The sequence below is a fragment of the Squalius cephalus genome, assembly GCF_949319135.1.
Source record: "Squalius cephalus genome assembly, chromosome: 19".
Classification (NCBI taxonomy): Eukaryota; Metazoa; Chordata; class Actinopteri; order Cypriniformes; family Leuciscidae; genus Squalius; species Squalius cephalus.
In genome coordinates this window covers 17,028,236-17,045,078 of record NC_137140.1, presented here as the reverse complement: position 1 = coordinate 17,045,078, position 16,843 = coordinate 17,028,236, and the positions used below count along the sequence as shown (strand labels likewise).

At 35.1% G+C, this 16,843-nt stretch overlaps 1 protein-coding gene across 2 annotated transcripts in view; it reads right to left on the bottom strand.

Annotated features, from left to right (window-relative positions):
• Window positions 1-16,843, bottom strand: part of svild (supervillin d) — a 181,994-nt gene that overhangs the window by 94,859 nt on the left and 70,292 nt on the right. For both annotated transcript variants that reach the window (XM_079852048.1, XM_079852049.1), the window contains exons 3-4: window positions 13,791-13,825; window positions 8,265-8,320 (exon numbers count right to left, since the gene is read on the bottom strand). In XM_079852048.1, the coding sequence (XP_079708174.1) occupies window positions 8,265-8,320; window positions 13,791-13,825 (91 nt within the window). The remainder of the gene's footprint in view (window positions 1-8,264; window positions 8,321-13,790; window positions 13,826-16,843) is intronic.

Here is a 16,843-nt window from a genome sequence, read left to right as displayed (position 1 = left end):
TCATGTTTGTAATTTTGTTTTGTATTTATTTTGATATTTAATATTATATAAAAGTTTTAAAAATTAAGTTAATCCAAATAATAATTTATAATTGAATGCTAATTAAACAAATCTCTTTGGTTGAAAGAGTATTTTTACTTTAAGTTGACTATGGAAATGTGATTTGAGTAAATGAATTTTTTTAAGTTGAGATAAAGTAAACCGATTACTTGTAACAAGTTGAAGTAATTTTTTTACTTTGATCCAACGACTCATTTTTTTCAGTGTACCAACATAAAAGGAAAGACATGAATTTGCCTTTGGGGAGTAAAGTTGAGTCTCATTAAAATGATTTAAAATTGATATTAAATAAATGTTTTTTTTTTCTTCTTTTTTTTTACTTTTCATAGCTGATCTAGCACTTTTAACAAACTGCTGCTTTACATTTCAGCAATTAAACTGAAGTGTGCCATTTTTTATGTTAAAGTAATTTATCCTATTTCTCTCTGACATCAACCTCTGGCTAAATGACATGAAATTGATGCAGGACTACTTGTTTGTCTTTTACAGTTCACAATCAACTGCTATTTGCTAGTGCTATCCAACTTATTTTGTGACGCTGAATTAAGCTATTTCCCGTGAATGTCCGAGACTTCCAAATCACTAGCCACTATAGGTAAGGTATAGGTATAAGTGCAATATCCAGTAAAACTATTTGCACTAAAACCTAGTGTGTTTATGATTGTAATAATAAATTAAAATAATATAACAGTTTGCGATTTCAAGCAGCATAATGCACTGTTTTTATATAGCTAAAATAACTGGAAGCGGATGGCACCGGTAGCCTTGCACATTCATGTTACAAATGGCCACATGTGCTCTTACGTTAAATATAAGGTGGATAGTCTTTGATGGGAGGAAAGCACACTTCAACATGAAAAGACTTCAAAATGGACCAAAATCAGTCCATGCAAACTATACAAGAATAATTAGTTTAAATACTGAATTGTTCAAGAACAAAACACCACAACTGTTCAGTCACAATGTCAATTTGTATGCCAACCCAGAAGGCTAATTCACCGATTTGAATTTTGAAATTTGAAACTTGTGAAGATGCATTTTATATGAGGAGGAAGAGCTGGGAATTCTGTTTGGTGTCACTACTAGTGCTGAAATTATACATTCCACTTATATATCCTGTAAAATATTTTTTTGTATGACAGTGAAAACAACATTTGATTGCAAGAGAGACAGAATGATAGGTGACACATGGTGACTATGGAAGCATATGGATAGCAATATTCAAATTTGAAATGTAATATGCAAAATGATAATGCAATATGTAAAATGACAATGCAATATGTAAAATGGCTATGCATTTCTGTATTCGAATTAACATTTTCAATTACATTTGTGCAACGTTTGGAGCAAAATGAAAATAAATTCTATTACATTTGCCATTTCATACACTAGTTTTAATATGTAAATTGAATACATATTTTAACACTTTATAAGTTGCAAAATTAAAATGAAAATGTATTAAAGAAATGATTAGATCTGTTTAACATGTTCAAGCAAAAACTGTAGCAAAATGATCATTTAAAATGTTATTTTCTTAATTGCATTTACACTCAGTTAAGACACTTGCGATTGCATTCTCATTAAATGTCCCGCAATGAATGTAGCAAAATTCAATTTGCAAATTGAAAATGCATTCCGAGCCGATCACGTCCCCACCCTGTCCTGCTCTGTCAATCACTGCATGAAGTTGGCCCCGCCCCCACCCAATGCAAAACGTCGGCAAAATAGGCTCAATCGTTTTTACTGCGTTTGTGCTGTAAAAAAATTTGTTTGTGCTGCTACGGTTTTTTCAATATTAAAAGAATATTTATAGGTCACCCAGCCCCCCACATGCTCCAAATAAAATAGTCTTGTTCGTTTGTGTTGGTTTGTGCCGGTAAAAGTTTAGTTTGTTCTGCTTCAGTTTTTAAAATATTACAACAATTATAGACGATGACGTTACCAGCACCCCGACCTGCTCCAAATTCACCCAAAATAGCCTCAATCGTTTGTGCCGGTAAACATTTATTTTGTTCTGCTTCGGGTTCTTAGATATTAAAATAATATTTATTGGTCATTCTGAGGTCACTCAGCCACTTGTATTTGATTTAAAATGTACAAATTTGTATTTAAGTTCTCCAAATGTGGTTTAATATGAATACTGAAGGATCTGATGCTTTTAGGTTTGCTCTCATTACAAGTGAGTAAATTGTGGGTTGAAGACTGTAGAATAGACTGGTTTGGTTTTATTTGCCTTTATTTTGACAGCATATAGGAGTGAGAGCTTCAATCGTCTGTTTTGAAGTGAAGGTTCATTGGCTTCAATGTACAAACTTTGCACTGGCGAAGTTCTAAATGCTCCCAAGGCAAGTCGTAAGCCCTGGTGATGCACTGAGTCAAGCATCTGCTTATATGATTTTCCATAGTCCAGACGGGAACAGATTAGTGTTCTGTAGAGTCTCAAAAGAACAATGTAATCTGCTCTCCATTTTGTTTTTGCCAATACTTTCATTATATTCATAGCTTCAAGACACTTGTTTTTTAGTGATTTCAAATGAGGAATGATAGTCATTATGTTGTCAAATAGAAGACCTAAGTACTCGATTTCCTTAATCGGTTCTCTATTAATGAAGAGTTCTGGATCATGATGAAGGGATCGCTGGATACACAAATGAGTGCAAACTGTTTTTGATTTAGAGAACTTGAATCCATTTTCAACTGACCACTGATATATTTTGTGAATACATAACTGCAGTTGCCTTTCAATTGTACTCATGTTCTTCCCTCTATAAAAGATGCAGAGATCATCCACATATAGGCTGCAGAATATATTAGATCCGATGACATTCTCAATGCTGTTTATTTTAATGCTGAAAAGAGTGACAGAGAGAATGCTTCCCTGAGGAACTCCAAGTTCTTGTTTGTGAATATCCGACAAGGAGGTTCCTACTTGGACTTTAACATATCTGCTAGCCAAAAAATTAGAAATGGGTGATCCCCAGGATGAAAGATGGGTGATCATCCTCTAAAACCCATGTGGTAAAGATCTTTCAAGATTCCATATCTCCATGTTGAATCATATGCTTTTTCCAAGACAAAAAAGACAGCGATAACATGTTCTTTCCTAATGAAACCATCTCTGATGTAAGTTTCCAGTCGGATTAATTGATCCAAAGTGCACTTTCCACGTCTAAAGCCACATTGATAATACCTTATTTGTTTCTTCGACTCCAATGTCCAAACAAGTCAATTATTTACCATTCTCTCCATTGTTTTACAGAGGCAACTGGTAAGAGCGATTGGCCGATAGTTATTTGGTTCTTTTCCTGGTTTAGGTATTGGGATTATGGTTGCTTCTTTCCAGGAGGGTGGTATTTTATGAAGGTAAAGGAGTAGCAAAATTCGAGAGCACGTAGATGTGAATTTGATAACTTGTACAAAAAATATTTCGTAAAACATTCGTCCTTGTACGCAAACATTTACACTCACAGCCTGTGAGTGTAAATGTTTGCGTACAAGGACGACAGCTCCAATGTGAAAACCTGTAAAATAAAAATCTGAAGCTGAATGTTGAAATTTGCACTCACAGACAATAGTCACAAACCTGTATTCTGAATTTGAAGCTGCAGACAAGTAGTCACAAATGTTTAAAATGCCATTCACAGAAATGTAAATGAAAGACACAAACTTGTAATATATATATATTTGCATATAATCTTCACATTCGCAGTAGGCTACAACCTCAATTAGGCACTTGCAACTTCTTAAATCTGTCACAGCAATTTCAAATTTCGCGCCTTGACTTTTGCTACTCTTTTCGCGATATATTAGGTGCAAAACTAACTTGTGCACTTGAAACTCAGTGGCGGCGAGAGAGAAAGGGGGGCGGGAGCGGGGGTGTTCAAAGGACCCTGTGTTTTATTGGTTGGCACCTAGCCAATGAAATGGGACTTCTATCTGTCCCGAAGGCTACAGAAAAGCAATTGAGCACAGAATATGAACGCAACGCGTTTAATTACGTTAAGCATTTTCCTCCCATTGAAAACGCTTAATGAGGCTTAAATGGACCAACAGTTATAAAAAAAAACAAAAAAAAACACACACAATTACATTATTAAATATTAATAAAACACAGGCAGCAGGTTTATTTGCACAAATTTGCTTTCTTTTGTCATATTCTGGGCTCATCTGCTTTTCTGTAGTATGCCTAAATTAGTATGGTGTTTACTGAGTTTGATAATATAATTTGTTTCGTGACATAGCGTACAATAGAAGTCCCATTTCATTGGCTAGGCGGCAACAAATAAAACGGCTCCTTTGAACAGTCCCGCTCCCGCCCCCCTTTCTCTCCCGCCGCCACTGAGTTTCAAGTGCACAAGTTAGTTTTGCACCTAATATAATGCGAAAAGAGTAGCAAAAGTCAAGGCGCGAAATTTGAAATTGCAGTGACAGATCTGAGAAGTTGCAAGTGCCTAATTGAGGTTGTACTGCGAATGTGAATGTAAGATTAAATGCAAATATTACAAGTTTGTGTCTGTCATTGTATTTCTGTGAATGGCATTTTACACATTTGTGACTACTTGTATGCAGCTTCAAATTCAGAATACAAGTTTGTGACTATTGTCTGCGAGTGCAAATTTTAACATTCGACTTCAGATTTTTATTTTTTACAGGTTTTCACATTGGAGCTGTGAGTGTTATACAAATATTTATTGTACAAGATCTCAAATTCACATCTACATGCTCTCGAGTTTTGCTACTCTTTTCCATGTTAATCAGAGTTTTTGTCCTAACCAGCCGCGACGGCGACACGGGACTGTGTTTGTTGTTCCAGCGCGACATTGCAGAAAAATAGAAACTGTTTCTAAAATAGAATCGTCACGTGTCGCCGTTGCGGCTGGTTAGGACAAAACCTCTGATTAACATGGAAAAGATACCTTTTATCGCGTGTTGCGGCGTCGCGTCGCGTCGCGTCGCGTATAGTTAGAAATACGGTTTTATATGTTTCTATTTTTCTGCGACGTCGCGCTGAAACAACAACACAAAGTGTGGCAATGATAATCTCAGGTAGGCTACTGTTTATGTGCTTTATTTAATGTTAAACGCATGCAATGTGACTTTGAATATCATTTAGTGATCCCAGCTTTGTAACGTTAGCTGCAAAAGCAACAATGGATAATTCACCTCATATCTTGAAATGAAACAAATGGAAACAAGAACATTCAAACTGTGAACAAACAAGTGTATTCTTTGACAAAGAATGTTTTAGTAACTCAGTACCCTATGTTTAATAATGTTTAAATGGTGTAATATTTATGAATTTGATTATACGTAGCCACTTTGTGATTGCCGTCAAGATTACTTTCTGGTTGCCGCAAGACTCCGCCCACATGCTGTTCTGATTGGCTGTGGGTTTTGATTGATTTTTACACATCTCTAAGTCACGTTGCGTCTATTGTGGACAGACAAATTATTCACTGAAATCTTATCGCATCGTGTCTGTTTACGACACGGTGTAATAATCTTCGGAAACACTACAATTTCTCCACTTCATCTGCCAGGGAATTTAACACTCGTATCAGCTCTGTCGCCGCCATGTTTCCTTCCAACACCTCAAAATACGTAACATATATAGAGCTGGTAAGTCCCGCCCATCCGTAAAACCCCAAGTGGACCTCTAGGTTGAAAAATCGTCAATGCAAGTGAATGGGAGAAAATAATTATTTTCTGGTCCTGTTTGAATTGTGCCATGAATGTGAACATATGTTGTCTGTGAATTTTTTATATAATTTTTCATGTTACGAGTTTGACAGTATATGGTATGATTCTTCGGCTAGCAGTTGTGGAAAAGACATAACGAGAAAGACTACATGTCGCCTATGTGACGTCACCCCATAAAGTTGACTTACCCGTGGTTTTCGCCAACCTCAACGATTTTGTCCTCTCCCTGAAAGAAGGCGGTGAAGTGCACCAAAGACACAGCCATGTTTAGCGGGATCCGTGAGCTAGTGTTCATGTGCGAGTGCTGGTGATGTTTCAAACGCTTCGAAAGCAGCGAAGAGTTGTAGTCCACAAAGTGCTCTCACACAAAGTCTAACCGTATCAAACTTCTACCCGCTAAATTGTAGCATTCTTTACACAAACAATTATATTAAAAATTCACAGACAACATATGTTCACATTCATGGCACAATTCAAATGGGACCAGAAAATAATTATTTTCTCCCATTCACTTGCATTGATGATTTTTTAACCTAGAGGTCCAGTGGGGTTAGCGGAAGGGGCGGGACTTACCAGCTCTATTGAGACAGAGCGCATTTAGGCCACGCCCACACCGGGGGGGAAAACAAACCAACCGTCTCCATTGACTTTGCATTGCGAGAGGCTGCCTCCTTGTCATTTCTTGCTTCTCACAAAAGACAAAAAAATGCCTAAAAGCTGCTGTGTGACAAGGTGTAGGCTACAGCAAACAAGCTAAAAAACCCAGAAATAAGTTTTTATTAGCTCTCGACCCCAAAAAACGAGTGTTTAGGACATAAAAGTGGATACAAGCAGTTGAGACAGAGCGTCACGTGTCTAATTACTCTGAGAACTAACGTACGTCCGCTGGAGGAGACCGTAATCGGCAACACAGGATAGTTTATCTTACAGAAATATAATATATAAAACTGACATTTGGATATTTGACTCACCAGTGACCAAATGTTTAACTTACTGCACACGTAGTGTATTTTTAGTGCATACTAAGTGTCAGGATCCCACAATTTACCCATTTGTTCCAGCCTGTATCCACTTTTATGTCCTCAAGCGCTCGGTTTTTGGGGTCGACAGCTTATGAAAACTTATTTCTGGGTTTCTTAGCTTGTTTGCTGTACACCTTGTCACATAGCAGCTTTTAGGCATTATTCTGTCTTTTCTTAGAAGCAAGAAATGACAAGGAGGCAGCCTCTTGCAATGCAAAGTCAATGGAGACGGTTGGTTTGTTTTCCCCCTTGGTGGGCGTGGTCTTCAGATTATGACGCGTTGCGCTCTGTCTCTATAGAGCTGGTAAGTCCCGCCCCTTCCGCTAACCCCACTGGACCTCTAGGTTGAAAAATCGTCAATGCAAGTGAATGGGAGAAAATAATTATTTTCTGGTCCCGTTTGAATTGTGCCATGAATGTGAACATATGTTGTCTGTGAATTTTTTATATAACTTTTCGTGTAAAGAATGCTACAATTTAGCGGGTAGAAGTTTGATACGGTTAGACTTTGTGTGAGAGCACTTTGTGGACTACAACTCTTCGCTGCTTTCGATGCGTTTGAAACGTCACCACCACTCGCACACGGACACTAGCTCACAGATCCCGCTAACATGGCTGTGTCTTCGGTGCACTTCACCGCCTTATTTCAGGGAGAGGACAAAATCGTTGAGGTTGGCGAAAACCACGGGTAAGTCAACTTTATGGGGTGACGTCACATAGGCGACATGTAGTCTTTCTCGTTATGTCTTTTCCACAACTGCTAGCCGAAGAATCATACCATATACTGTCAAACTCGTAACATGAAAAATTATATAAAAAAATTCACAGACAACATATGTTCACATTCATGGCACAATTCAAACGGGACCAGAAAATAATTATTTTCTCCCATTCACTTGCATTGACGATTTTTCAACCTAGAGGTCCACTTGGGGTTTTACGGATGGGCGGGACTTACCAGCTCTATAGCCTATGTTTACCTGTTGCCGAGCCCCACCTTGATGCAATGATCAATTCCGGCTCGGAATGCATTTTCAATTTGCACACTGAATTTTGCTACATTCATTGCGGCACATTTAATGAAAATGTAATCGAGCGTAAATTCAATTAAGAAAAATAACATTTAAATGGTCATTTTGCTAAAGTTTTTGCTTGAACACATTAAAATATCTAATCATTTTTGTAATACATTTTAATTTTAATTTTGCAACTTATAAAGCGTTAAAATATGTATTCAATTTACATATTAAAACTAGTGTATGAAATGGCAAATGTAAATTATATAATTTAATTTTCATTTTGCACCAACGTTGCACAAATGTAATGGAAAATGTAAATTCGAATACATAAATGCATTGCCATTTTACATATTGCATTGCCATTTTGCATATTACATTTCAAATTGAATATTGTTACTATGCTTCCATAGGTGATAGGCAGATGAACTGTCCATTACAGTGCTTACAGATAAAGGGCACTTACTTTTAAAAGAGACGTCTTGGCAGTCATACCCATTTTGGTGTCATCTGCTTTCCCATCTGTCAACACACAAACAAGTAATGACGAGTAATGTCAGAATGTGCACAAACACAAATGTATGCACACCAATTAACGTGCCTGAAGTAAACTTTCCTCATACTGCACACAATATCAGATGTACTCCCAGTAAAGTAAAGTCATGCTCCCAGAAGGATCGTTTCACAGTTTGTTTTGGTTTTGATATTTAATAGAAAAATGACTACAAAAGAGACCTTCACACATACACACTTATGCTCTTCAATAAACTCTTATCTTCAAGAACTTCTCTTGACCTCAACCCACTGTGCGAATGACCATACAAAAACCATCTGTTCAGTAAGAGCATGATAAGAAGGGAATAGGGTTGGCTATCATTTGAATTATAGCTATTATGATTCTGATTATGCTTATCCAATTCTTAATCGAATCCAAGTTTAAAATGTGGTAAAAAAAAATGTCTAAGTTAAACATTGAGATCAAAATATTTATTCAGTGTCTCTTTTTGCAAAACATTTGGTTGCAGCTAAAAACCATGAACAAAAATCAGCAGCCTAAAGAACACTTACACAAGGAACTTTTGCCTATGGCTAACCTAACTAACAAATATAAATTTCAAACATTACTAAGGACAAGTACACAGTCAGTAATAAAATAACAACAAATTAACAAATTAACAATAGCTCAAATAAATAAAACTTAAAGATACATATTAAATAAACAGTGCTTTTCAGGTATAGAAAAGTATAGTAGTAGTATTTATATATGGAATATAGTAGAGATGTGCATCTCCATAACCAAGGCCGATGCGATACACATCTCGATGCATAGCCAAAGATACGATACGATACGATACATTAAAGATACATATAAAGCAGCTACTGATGCGATAAGATTCACCCCATTACGATGCAGTGCGATCCGTTTCGATTCGATTCAACAATTGCTATTCAATGCAATAAAATGTAATAGAAAAAAAAAATGTGATGCTACACAATTCAATATGGTACAGATAGTTCGCTTTGGTTAAGACAGACAGCAAATCATAAATTAACTTAAGTGCCTTCTGACTTTGTGTGTTTCCAAACATTGGATTTGTAATTATTTGGTGGAAGATGCAGCTCTACCTCTGCCATGTTAATCTATATTCTATGTCAGTGGTTCCCAACCTTTTTTACTCCAAGACCCCCCTCTTCCGAATCATTTTATGCAAGTATCTGATTCCCAATCTTAAGTATTCTATTCTCAACTGTAAAAGGGAATGTGCGAGTTTGGATGATAAAGTCCTTTATGTTCCCCGGAGTTGTGTGATATTCTGGATTTAGATGAGAATGCTTTTTTAATTCAATTTCAAATAAATTAGGAGAGCAAACAGGATGAAGAAATGTAAATTATACTGCGGGGCTGTTGAATGCGGAGTCTAAAGTCGTTCCAGACAGGTCTTGACTGCATTGCAGTTCCATATCACTTCGCCAAATGATTTCAGTTATTTCAAAGGTCCTTACAGTTTACAAACAGCAAAAGATCCAAAATCTACAAAACACTGACCAAATAAAAATAACAAACAATAGAATAAAAATGACAAACTATTTCCATGTTTTATCCTTGAAATTACATTTTATTAAAGCACTCTCTTCTGCCGCTCTCTTTCTGCACACACATATACAGACACAAACGCACAGAAACTTGTCGTCAACACTGCCCCGCGACTTAATCAATAAAATATGTTGCAATTGAAAAGCTACATATTTTTTCACAGTATCAAGGTAGTAACGTGTTTGAAGCAGTTAAACTTAGTGTCACTCTTAGTAGAGACGCTACAGCCAAACACTATTGAGATTCACAGATAAGGTAATTCGCACACGCTCAATCAAACCAAATCCAATCAATCCATCAATCAATCCATCAATCCATCAATCAATGTCTCTCTCTCATTCTGTAATAACTGCTCAAGCCTCCATTTCTAGCTCTTAAATCACAATACACATTTTTTATTAGTACACTTGTATGGTTTTAGCGCAATATATATAATTGATTCACTACCTTTCAAAAGTTTAGCATCGGTTAAATTATTGTAATGCATCTTATACTCAACAAGGTTGCATTACTGATCTGAAATGCAGTAAAAACAGTAATATTGTGAAATGGTATTAAAATTATATTTAAAAAATAACAGTTTAAAATGACACGTTTCTATTTTAATATACATTTTAAAATATGTCAAGTCAAGTCAAGTCATCTTCATTTATATAGCGCTTTTAACAATGTAGATTGTTCCAAAGCAGCTTTACATTGATAATAGGAAATTAAAGTAAAGTGTTTTGGCTTTATAGCAGCTCTAGAATAAAGTTATTGTCCAGCTAAAGTTAGTTTGATTGATTCACTTCTGTCGCAACGATCATAAGTTATTAACTTAGGGGCCATTAACACACCACCGTTTTAACAGAAAACTCTTAAGTTCTTTCTGCGCAAACTTCAAAAACGCGAACCAGTGAGAACGCCGATGGCGTGCACATGCGTATTACGAGTTCAGTCTATAGGTATGTGCGTTTGAATATATGTAACTTTTTCCTGTGATTTCTAAGTTGAAATTTCAGCAGTCATTACTCCAGTCTTCATTGTCACATGATCCTGAAATCATTCTAAATCGCTGAGTTGGTGCTCACGAAAAATTGCATATAATTATCAATGTTGAAAAAAGTTGTGCTATGGAATATTTTGTGGAAAGCATGATAAAAAAAATAATAATAAAAGAAATCAGGATAATTTGATGAATATAAAATTTTAAAAAAAAATCTGTATTTATTTATTTATTTACACAAATAACAGTATTAATTTATTTAAACTAAAAATAAAAACACACTTTTGAATGGTATAGTGTACATGTGTTAAGATTTATTTTCATAAAGTGCTCTGAAAGTGTTCTGAAAACAATGGTGGACATTTTGTAGTCCAGTATATTTTGATAGTTAAGTTAATAGATTTGAACTGTTTTAAAAATGTAATCTACATGTCTGGGAATAAATCACTAATGCAGTCATTTGTTTCATCATAAACCTGACTAATGAAATTACTGTGCAAAATTTCCTTGCTTTGTAATTCAGTAAATCCCTCCTCTTGTCATTCCATTTCAACATCTGTGGGGTGTAGCCAACTGTACATGACTGTACATCATTTCAAACATTTTTCATAAATACCTTTCATTTCGTTAAGGGTTTAACTTCAACTTTTTCGACAATGGAAGAATATACAGTCCACATTTAAGTTGTGAATTTCGCCCAACCCTGATGAGCACACGTGTTGTCATACTGTTGTCATAACTACTGTTACACAACCAGAAGAAAATTATGTTTCTGCTCCTAGCCTAAAACCTTTATGGATTAGCTTATTTATATTCATGGCTTGTATGTTCAGTAAATTGTTCAACAAAACATAATATTGGGAAGTACGTTACACCACAGTAGTAATAGCCAAAATACCAACAATATTTTACATACTTGGGCGAAGCAATAAAAACTTGAGAGGTGCATTTCTCATAAGTGCAGTTTTATGTGTGTACGTTATGTCTGTGTGCATCCATCCATCTATTTAGCCAGTTGTTCTTTGTTTGGTTACAGGTTATAAAAACATGTATTGCTAATGTTTGTCTTGGATTAGCTCACAGTGCAGTGTGTAAGTGTCTATGTGTGCAGTGATGCATTTTGTGTCTTATTTTATAGTCCAGTATAACAACAGGGGAGGTCTAAGAGTCACACAATACAAATGATTACTGCTGTTGATACCTTTGTCAGTCAAAATTGTCAATCAGGCCGCTTTCACGCCGTGGGTTGATTTTATAGTAAAATGTCAGCTGACTTCACAAAAATGTCCAACTCCTCCAGAGGCATCAATGATGTGGACAAATCCTAAAACCTGCTGAGTTCACACATTCAAATGAATGACCTCATTGCAAAATACTCTACAGCATATCAGAGAAGAAAGCACTAGAATACAGCACACAGAAACTGTGATCACTCAAACCAACCCATAAAGCAGGGGTACTCAAATGACATGGTTTGGGGGCCACTTTCAGACCTGAAAGTAATCATACTTTTATGATTATGTGGCTTAAAAATGTGTCTGTTCTTACATGTAGCTGTGGTTGTTGGTTACTGAACATTTCAATTACCTTGTTTATTAAAGCAGTCATAAGTCATTATGTAAGTGTAAAAAGGACCCTATTTACTTTATTTAGTAAACGTAAAAGTTACTACATTTACTTAATGTGAATGATTAATTCATTCGCATTATACTTTGAATATACCACAAAAGCCAATATTTTATGTGATACTATTAACAATAATAACCAATAAAAGGACAAAATTAATCATCTATTCCATGATGTGTTCAAAAAAAAATGTAAACATTAAAAATAAATTATTTTAAGTGAAAGTATGAAAACAAGATTTTAATTTTGAGACTGCAAAAGATTATATTTATCAGCGTTATTAAATTATAAGTGTTAATAAATATTAACTCTAAAGGTAATCTAAGTGTAAAAATAAGCAGAAAAGAGCATGTACAATTAAATATCCAATATCAGCCAATATACACTACCACTCAAGTTTGGGGTCAGTAAGATTTTTATTTTTAAAGAAATTAATACATACTGAATATCATTCAGCAATGACACATCAGTTTCCACAAAAATCTTAATATAAATATAAAAATATAATATAAAGAGAAATGTTTCTTAAGCATAAAATCTGCATATTAGAATGACTTCTGAGAAATCACGTGACACCAAAGACCTGAATAAAGACTACTGAAAATTCAGCTTTGCCATCACAGATATAAATCACATTTGAAAATATATTAAAATAGAAATTCACTATTTTAAATAGTAATGATATTTTAGAATATTACTGTATTTTTGATTCAATAAATGGAGATTAAGAGCATAATAGACTTCTTTCAAAAACAAACAAAAAAATGTATTGAACCCCAACCTTTGAATGATATATATATATATATATATCTCAATGTGATGCAATTATACTGTAAATCCCTAATTTATTGTATTTGGCCAGGAAACACCTCATTTATATTGTAAGCAAGTGACAAGACAAACCTAGAATTCTGCCATAATGAACAAGATGTCTAACCCTGCAAACAAATGACAACAGGATCAAATGTGACGCAACATACTAGAACTCATCCAATTTAGACAAATGTACAGGCCACTTGGGGGTTTGGGTCTACTTTGAGTATCACAACTTCGAACTGAAGAAGCTCTCAGCGGAACAGGATGGCTGTATACACAATTACACATGTGCACATCTGTGTGTAAGGCTGTTTGTGTGTTTCACTAGATTCTCTCCAGCTGTATGTGAGTACATCACTGTCTCTCTGCTCTTTTAAAAAGGGAGAGTGTGGCACAATTGAGGCAAGAGAAAGGAACTCTGTGTTTCACAAAGGGGTTCTTTGAAGCCAATGAAAGGAAAGGAGACTTACCCTGTGGCTTCTGGGCTTCTTCTGCTTCCAGTGGACTGTGTGTGAGAGAGAGAGAGAGAGAGAGAGAGAGAGAGAGAGAGAGAGAGAGAGAGAGAGAGAGAGAGAGAGAGAGAGAGAGAGAGAGAGAGAGAGAGAGAGAGAGAGAGAGAGAGAGAGAAAGGCAAAGACTAATGAGCTTACGAATTAATATGTGGCAAGCAAACAAAAGATGACACAGCTGCTCCTGAAACCTAATCACCGTTTTGCCACCCCTCACAGCATTTCCATTGTCCTGCTTAAGGCAGATAAGAATGGGAACTCAGTGGTAGATAAGCATGAGAAACCACACACTACACATAATAAATGATACACATTAGTAAAGGATTATTCAAGCACTGTAAAGACTAACAACAGGTCAATATAGAACTTGTAAAGTCATTGTAATTTTCTTTACAGTCATGCAGGCTGGGTCATGGACTTTTTATATAACACTTATATGTTTGGATATCAATAAAATCTGTGAAAAACAAATAAATCGTGAAAGGCACATATCTGAGATGAAACCATACATTTAAAAATGTGTGCCGTTTAGTTCATCAATGCTTTGAGGCCATAAGCCAGTTCACACTTAAAAAGTGATGTGTGCAGCTATACAGTAGGCACATTTTTGGTCTGGAAAATCATAGGAAGTGGGAAATATACACACCAGTTATTTCAGCACATAGAGAAGTTTGAAATAAATTAAGGCGGTGAAACGGAGTTGTGGCTCCGGCATTATTATTCCCATTTAATTATTCCCATGTGTGGTTTGTACACAGCTGTTCACAATTATAAAGTACAAGAGACGCAACAATTACAATGTAACTATCATATTATGGTTAATATATAATAATATAATATAATAATATATTTAATAAGATAAACGGTATCTAATCTAAAAAGAAAATACGCTTTTCATATTAAACAATACAACAGACATTTAATCACTTAGTTTACCGCTTTCAAATAAGAATTTATATTACTTAAATTGATAATACTTAATACATTTATATTTATATAAATCACACATGGATTTATTTTATACAAATCTATATAATCTAATTTATATTTATTTACAGTATATTATGTCATACCTTCTCATTATATCATACCTTAAACTTCTCTAATATGCACAAATCAAGCATCTGATAGACATTTGCAGGGTGTTTCAAAGGAACTTATTTTGTGAAGTGAAGTTCAACATATATTCACTATCCCGTGCTCAGTGAATAAGGAGCAGTGAACACTGCGAATGAACCCTGTTGATTGGACCCACAGCTGTGATTTATGCTGTGAAGCAACTAAAGCCTGATGACTATAAAAACAATAAAAAAAAGTATGTGTATACAAATATATGTAATGTATATAAATGTACACGTAGAAACCATGTTAAAACAGGAATAGAAACTACTAAGCAATTCTATTTAATTTTTGAACAAAATTCAAGAAATAACAGCACAAACATGACCAGCAAAAATATATGTCATTATAAAACCACAACTAACAGGAAAAAACACGTTTTTATCAGACAGCACATATGAGTAGAGGCTTATCTACACCCAAGGCAAGCACAAAGAGCCATGAACTACCATAGTAGAGTACTAGAGTTTTCTTTTCCCTATGAGAGTTCACCAAAGGTTGTGTTACAATGAGTCAATGCTCATACAACTGACATTTCTGAGAAACAAACACAGAAACAAGTTACTGCTAGAGGAGAAATATGGCATAAATGTGTAAGAGACACCCCACTGGGGGAAGCACTTCTAAATAACATGACAAATTTAAAGGGATATTTACACAATGTCCACATTTTTTAGGTATCCAAAGTTTTTCCAGAACATTACAAAAATAATAAATGTAAATGCTTGCATATTGTTGTTTGCAAATATCTTAAATTGTAATAATGTGTTTAGTCATATTGGTTTTGGTATGAAGTTAAGTTCACCTTCACCCAAAAAATAAAATTGTCAATTTTCTCACTCTCATGTCCTTTCAAAGGCACATTGCTGTTATTATTGCAGTGAAACAAAACGACTTTAAAAAATCTTCAAATACTGTAGATCTTTTCATAAGTTCATCATGACCACATGGCGCTTATGGCACAGGTTTGATGACATTTGATAACATTCTAATCTGATTTTATAGCTGCAGTAGAGGTATGGAGAGAGAATTGTGTCTTTATTACATGCGAGAAAATAAATGATCTGAGAGAAAAAAAAAAAGTTTGAGAGAAAAAGTTATCACACTGATAGCAAAAAAGCATTTCATGAGAGAAAAAAAATATATTTGAGAGAAAAAGTTTTCATACCAATAGCAAAAAATAATAATATTTGAGACTAAAAAAAGTTTTGAGAGAAAGTATTTTCTCATAGAACATAAAAAAATATAAATTTGAATTTTTAAAAATTATTTCTGAGAAAAAAAAAACTCTCTCAAAATACTTTGAAAAAAACTCTCAAATATATATATATTGCTATCAGTGTGAAAAAAAATTCTCTAAAAAAAAAAAAAAGTGTTTCTTTCAAAACGCTTTTCTTTGTTCTCGATGCAATTTCTTGCTCTCGGGTCAGGATTTTGCTTTCACTGTGAAAATTGTGTCATGGGCAGGGCCACGTTCCTATTGCCCAATCGGGTGAGCATCATCTTGTCTTGGGAGTCGAACTGAATCATTATACCATGTTCGGTTCACCGGCATAGATGCCGCCTCTGCCTTAGTTGAGCACGGACACTCCAATGTTTGGGTAAGATGATTCACGGTGATCTTAGATGATCACGGACGTATTGCCTGCGATAATTAATGCGATATTGCTCAGCTTGTCAGTGAACTACGGCTCTATGTTAAATGCCGCTTCATCTGAAAGCAGGCGATGGCGATTTACTACTAATCAAGGAACCGGCTTTACTGACGAGATGCGCATAACAATGTCATCCGATATATCGCCCAGGGCCAGCCCTAGTTCATCGTATACAACCTCCTGTACAGTTTTACTCGGACTCAGAATAAACTATTTTGTTTAAAGGTCAATATGATTACA